The 6625-nt window shown below is 60.4% G+C and overlaps 1 protein-coding gene across 1 annotated transcript; it reads right to left on the bottom strand.

Moving 5' to 3' along the window:
- Positions 1–795: 795 nt before the first annotated feature.
- LOC114028431 (androgen receptor-like) lies at positions 796–2508 on the bottom strand. The gene has a single exon (XM_027842663.1). It carries the CDS (start codon positions 2506–2508, stop codon positions 796–798), a length of 1713 nt encoding a protein of 570 aa, XP_027698464.1.
- Positions 2509–6625: the final 4117 nt, after the last annotated feature.

Genomic DNA, 6625 nt, shown 5'->3' with positions numbered 1-6625 from the left:
CAGGCGGGAGGGTACATTTGGGCATTGACCATCTGCCGAGCCTTTCCAATTCCCGCTTGGCAAGTTGAGTGAGGAGCCAGCCCGCCGGCTTGAGCAGCGATGGGGTGGGCTCCAGGCTTTGTCAGCCGTCTGCAGGGGGAAACCCGGAGGGAAGCGGGAAAATGGCACTTTCCCTTTACCAGTCCAGCACTTTTGTTTACCTTTTCAGGGAAGGAGGAAGGAGGCTGTGGGGCTAAGGAAAAGAAGGACGAGACGCTAACGGGCATAGTCCCCAATCTCGATTTCTGCGGGCCTCTCAGACCACAAGCAAGGTTCTGCGGGGATCGGGAGGAGCCGGCCAGGCCGCCCCCGCAGCAAGAAAGGAGAAGGGCCAGGCACTCTGTGGGGTCTTGAGGAGATTTTGAACCTGGGAAGGGGCTGCTTTGGGTAGCCGGAGAGGGAGGGATGTGCACAGGTGCCCTTCTACAACCCCTCCTACACAGAGTAGAGAGGACAGTCGGAGTTGCCCAGTGACATGGATAGATCAGAGCCTCGAGGCTGAGTGACCCTTAAAGGGAGCTACAAGATTGGGGTGCTAGGCAAATCCTGCAACTAGCAGCCTCTTCCCCGGGAGAGGAAGCTGTATGTGCCAGCTGGCGTGTGGGTGAGTGAACGAGTGAGGGGGGGGGGGGTATGGGTGTGGTGGTGAAGACAGGCACGGCCGAGGGGTTGCCACAGAGTCCGGAGGCCTGCTGTCTTGGGGGGGGGGGGGGCGTAAAAGGATGGAAGGAAGGGAGCGAGCCCCTCAGGTTTCACTTACCGCATGTCTCCGTAGGCCCCCGAGTAGCCCTCCATCCAAGGACCCAGCTCGCTCTTGACACAGCCCGGGGCTGCATAGGGCACCCTGCTCACCACGCCGCCGGGGTACCACACCTCGGGAGGAGGGAAGTCGGTCTCCTGGCCCGCCAGCCCCTGAGCTGCCCGGTAGCCATAGGGGGCTACGGGAGCTGCCTCGCTGGCTGCGGCGGCGCCACCGCACGGCCCATAGAGCTGGCCCTCCTCGGAGGCGAACAGAGTATGCCAGGAGGAGGAAGAGGACGAGGAGGAGGAGGAAGACGAGGCAGCCGCAGACTGCGAGCCCGAACCTGGGCCCACAGAGGCGGCAGCCGCGGCCGCCGCGGCGCCCCCACTGTGGGCCAGGCTGGCCAGGTCCCCGTAGCGGCACTGAGCGGCGGCAGCGGCCCAAGCGCTACCGTAATCCAGCGGGTTCTCCAACTTGATGCGGGCGTGCGGGTGGTGTGCAGGCGGGGGAGGGGGCGGCCCGGCCAGGGTCAGCTGAAAGTTGTAGTAATCGCGGCTCTGGTAGGTGGTCGCTTCGTCGAAGGAGCCGGCTTTGTAGAGGGTCAGAGTGGACGGCATGTCAAGCGGACCGGCGCCTGCAGCCTCACCGCTGCCGCCGCCGCCGCCGCCACCACCGCCGCCGCTGCCCCCGCAGCAGCCCAGGCTCTCACCGTCCAGTGCCTTGGCGTAGCTGCCCTTGAAGGCAGGGTAGTCGGCGGCTTCTTCGGCGCCCTTGGCCGAGCCGTCGTCCAGCAGCGAGCCCTTGCAGTCGGCCAGGGGGGCGCAGGGAGGCGCGGGGCGCGACGCCGACGGGCCCCCCAGCAGCTGGGCGTACATGCAGTCCCCGCGCAGCTGCTCGCTAGGGCTCAGGTGCTCGAGAGCTTCCACGCCTAAGCCCATGGACACGGACACGGCCTTGCACAGCTCCTTGGCACTGTCCGAGATGGTCGAGGTGCCCCCCAGGTAGTTGTCTTTGGAGGAAGCGGAGCCCCCGGCTCCTTCCCGCGCCCGGCTGCCGCTGCCTGCATCAGCCACCGCCGCTGCCTCCTGCTGCCGCTGCAGGAGCTGCATGGTACCGGCCTCGGCCAGAATGTCCTTCAGGTCGGTGGAGCAGCTGCTCAAGCCCGGAAAGCTGGGGCCCAGCAGGGACAAAGTGGACGGGGCAGCTGAGTCATCGTCGTCTGGCGCTGCCGCCGCCACCGCCACCGGCTGCTGCAGCCCCTTGCCGCCGGCCGCAGTCGGTCCGGGCTCCGGGACGCAGCCGTTCTCCGAGCGGCTCTCGGCCGAAGGCGGTGGCTGGGAAGGCTGAGACTGAGAGTCCTCCTCCAGAGCCAGGTAGCCGGCCGGGCCTCGGCTCGGGGTAGGGGGCGAGCCATCGTCGGGCGCCTGCTGCTGGGCTGGTGGCTGCGGCTGCCGGGGGCTGGTTTGCTGTTGCTGAGGCTGTTGGGGCGCCTGCTGCTGCTGGTGGTGCTGGTGCTGGTGGTGGTGGTGGTGGTGCTGCTGCTGCTGCTGCTGCTGCTGCAGGAGACGGGCGCCGGGGGGTGCTGCGCCCGCGGGTGCACTGGGGTGCCGAGCGCCCGGGTTCTGGATCACTTCGCGCACGCTCTGGAACAGGTTCTGGAACGCTCCCCGAAAGGTTTTGGCCGGGGGCCGGGGGTAGACCCTCCCTAAGCCCAGCTGCACCTCCATGGTCTCAGCTGCTCTGGGGCTCCTTTGGCCGGCCCTCCCCCCCCCGGCCCAGCACGGCTGCTCTGGGGCTAGCTCGGTTCGCAGAGTTCTTCAGCGGGCGCCTCTGCGGCGGCGGCGGCGACTACTGCCCACCTGCGGGAAGCTCCAGGGGAGGAAACTTGGAGAAGCCACCATGCACGAGCCCGAAAAAGTCTGGTGCGGAGCCCGCGCGGCGGCCAGAAATAGCTCTGGCTGTTTGAGTGTGTGTGCGTGTGCGTGTGTGTGTGTCTGTGAGGTTCTTCCCCCCGGGTGCACGCGGGGGACTCCCGAGTCTGCCCTCGTCAGCAGACAGTCCCTGGGCACTTGGTTGTATGCAAGATATGCTCAGTTATTTCAGAAGCAAAACAAAAACACGCCCCCTCCCCTGCACACGCAGGCACCCCCCCCCAAAAGAAGCCCCAAGGCCCCCCAGGTGCCTGGCAAAGTCTGAGCCCACGGAAGCAGGTGCCAGGCAGAGCTGGCTCTCTACACTACTGGAGCGAACCGAGGCTGCTGGCTCATCTTTTGATCTCTGGCCCCGAACTCCCGGGGTGAAGGGGCAGAGGGAGGAGGCGAGGCGGGGAGGAGGCGAGGCCAGGCGACGCTGTAGGGGAGGGGGGGAAACGAGGAAGAGGGGGAGGGGTTCTGAGCGGGAGGGGGACTGCCCTGCGCCGGCCGGCGGGCTGGCTAGCGAAGTCCCGGGTTGGGTCCCCGGGCTAGGCTCGCGGTGTCCAGGCGCACGGCTCCCGCTCCGGCTCGGGCTGCGCTGCAGCCGTGCAGCTCGCTTGCCCCCTCGGCGCTCGCGCTCTCTGCCTCCTTTCTTTCCTTCTTTCCTTCCTTCCTTCCTTCCTTCCTTCCTTCCTTCCTTCCTTCCTTCCCTCCTTCCTTCCTTCCTTCCTTCCCTCGCTCCTCACTCGCAGCCAAAGGGAGTTACCTCTCTGCAAACTCGGGCTGGGGGCGGCCGCCGGCAGAGGTGACCGGGCGCTCACAGCGGGGAGGAGGGGGCGGTGGCTTGGGCGGGGGTTGGCGGGGGGAGCACCGAGCCTGCCGCCGGCCCTCCTTCCTCAGCACTTTGCTCGCTTCCTCCGAGGTCTCCGACGCTTTGCACAAACTTCACCGAAGAGGAAAGGGCAGCTCCCGGGCGTCGCCGCCGCCGCCGCCGCTCTGCAAGAGGCGTTGGCCGAGACCGGAGCAGGGTGGAGGGGAGGGGACGGGGCGGGCGTGGGAGGGGGAGGGGGGAGGTGGTGGAAGAAGCGACGGTCCGCGGCCCCCCGTGCGCCTGCCTTGCCGGATCCCGCCTGGCCTGGGCGGCTCGGGTGGGCTCACTTGCCTGCCTCACCCCGGGTTTGCTTTTCTGCTAGCTGCAGCCGCTCCTTTCTCTCTTCCTTCTCTTCCTCTCCTCTTCCTCCTCCTCCTCCGTCTCTTCTTCTTTTTCCTTTTCCTCCTCCTCCTCTTCCTCCCCCCTCCTCCTCCTCTCTCCTCCTCCTCCTCCTTTTTCTAGTCACCGGGCACGCTGGCTCCCCAGGATCTCAGAGGGGGCGCGGGGAGGTTGGGAGCAAATGCAACAGTTTGTTAGCCGGGTTCCGCCCCCGCCCGGCCGGCCTCCCTCTCCTCTCCTCCCCTCGCCTCCTTCTAGTCTCTCCTCCCCTCCCGAACACAAAGACTGAGATACAGGGGAGACAAGTGCTAGCCGCGACCCCTGGCCCTCTGACCTCCTTCGCTCTAGTCTTCCTCCTTATAGGCTGGGGACTGGGGGTTGGAGGGAGGGTGGGATGTGGTTCCGGGAGGGTGCTGCAGTCTCGGAGGGACCCGAGGATAAACCTCTGCTTTGGCCGAGGCTGGGGGACTGGGAGTGCAAATCTGGCCGCTCCACTCGGGACCTCTGCCTCCCACGCTTTCCGACCCCGAGGCCTGCAAGCCTTTGGCCTTGCTATTTGAACTGAGCTGGTGGGGGGGGTGGGGAGAAGCAAGCGAAAGTCCAATAAGCTGGAACACTCTTCCTGGAACCCGTGAGATACACAACATGTGGCTGGATTGAACCTCAGTGAGAGGGTCCTCCTCTCCTGAGAAGCGAGGGTTAGGCTCTTGAGCTCTCCCCCATCCCCTCTCCAAACTACGCTTAGACAAACGCCCGTAAGTGCGAAGCATGCAAGGACACGAAGACTGAATGATAATAATGATGGTGATGATAATTTCCTTATCTATAGGGCTTTACCACTTCCAAAGGACTTTCCTATAACTATCCCCATTTTATAGGTGAGGAAATAGGCTCAGAGGGGCGAGATGCTTTCTCCAGGGTCACTGGCTTGATGCGTTGCTTTGGAACTCAGCTCTTCTGTTCCAAGAACCCTGCTCTCAAAAACAGCAAATATAGTATAAATCGACCAGCCCTCGGATTCCAAGCCGGGCTAGCCGGCTGATTTCAGAAAAGAGCTTTGCCGGAGCATGAGAACGTCCAGCATTCTTTCCAAAGTGCTTTCGTGTAAATCGAGTTCACTAATCACTGCCTCTCTAAGGACCAAAGCCCGCCTGTGGCAGTGGGCGAAAGGCAGGGAGTACCAACTACCACCCGCTTTTTCTAGGGGCTGAGACGTCTGTGTATCGGGTGGGGGAGGGATGCACAGCCAGTCTTGAAGCCAGCAGGGGGCCCTGGTCTTCATTATCTTTTACTCTCACTTTACCTCGGTGAAGGAAGCAGGATCTGGCTACCCCCCAGGGCAGTTGGGCATTTGTTCCAGGGCCTACTTTCCACTTTTTGCAGTTTTCCAGAGGGGAGGGCAGAGCACTGGACTGCTGCCCCTGGACCACTGCCTGAGGAGAAGACTGGCATCATGGGAATTTGCCTGTATTGCTCTGTGGAGGTGGATCAGTCAATTCAATTCAACAAACATTAGGAAGAGCCTATTCTGTGCCGAGCCCTGAAAATAGGGAAAGAAACAGTTTAGACAAGATCGAACTCCTGCCCTCATAGAGTGTGCAGTCCTTCCAGAAGATAATAAATAACCATAATAGACAATATTATCTGATGGCATTTCTGATAGCAGGGGATCTGGGAAGACTTCCCAGAAGAAGCAGCCATTTGAGCTAGGTATTAAAACAGCAAGAAATAGATGAGCTATGGCTTAGAGGAAGTGTGGTGGACATAGATTTAAAACTGGATCAGCACTTCAGAGGTCATCTGGTTCAACCTCTTCGTTTTACAAATGGACAGATGAAGGCCCAGAAAGGTCAGATGGACTTGGCCAGAATCACAGGTAGGGTCCCAGATCTAAAGGTGGAAGGAACTTTTGAGGCCACCAGGTCATTTTACAGGGAACAAAACTAAGGCACAGAGAGGTGAAGTAGTGCCCAGCATCACACACATAGATTACTTCAGTGTTCTAGGTTATTGGGAACCTATGCTCACGTTTTCCACCCTAGTGCTATGTAGGCTAGAATTGCTCATCCCCTAAGCAATGGGAATCTATAAAATACGGGGTTTGATTTTGCATTTTACATTGAGGAAGAATTACCAGGAAAAAAAAAAAAAGAATTACCAGGGGCTTTTCAGGTCCTAAAGAATGAGCTTCCCTCCCCTTAGATTGTAAGCCCCTTGAGGGCAGAGTGCCTTTTTTTAATTGATTATGTATTTTTAACATTCTGACAGGAACTGTCTTTTGCCGTTGTATCCTCAGCTGAGTGCACGATGCCTGGCACACAGTAGGTGCTTAACAGATGTTTATTGACTGACTGACTTGACCGAATCCATCCAGGGAACATTCCTTCAGTTGTTAGTGACTGTCACTGTCCAATGTGGCAAAACCTCACAGAGCCTCATTTGAGGCAGCAGGAGATACCAGCTTCATGGTACCTTAGAGATAATTGATTTAAACCTATTCATTTTCCAGAAGAGGAAATGAAAGCATAGAGACATCAGAGGCCTTTGCCCAGGCCACACAGCCAAGAGCCGAAGCTGAATTTGGATCCAGGCCTTCGAACTCCTAACCCAACGTGCTTATCTTGATGTCACTCAAATGATAATGTAGCCAGTTCTCAGTTATCCACTAAAATGGAGAGATGAGGAGTGTGTGGGGGGGGGCCAGGGCTGGGAGGGAGGGAA

The sequence above is a fragment of the Vombatus ursinus genome, unplaced genomic scaffold (genome assembly GCF_900497805.2).
Source record: "Vombatus ursinus unplaced genomic scaffold, bare-nosed wombat genome assembly UNPS02014882.1, whole genome shotgun sequence".
NCBI classification, from domain to species: domain Eukaryota; kingdom Metazoa; phylum Chordata; class Mammalia; order Diprotodontia; family Vombatidae; genus Vombatus; species Vombatus ursinus.
This window is presented reverse-complemented; position numbering and strand designations above follow the sequence as displayed.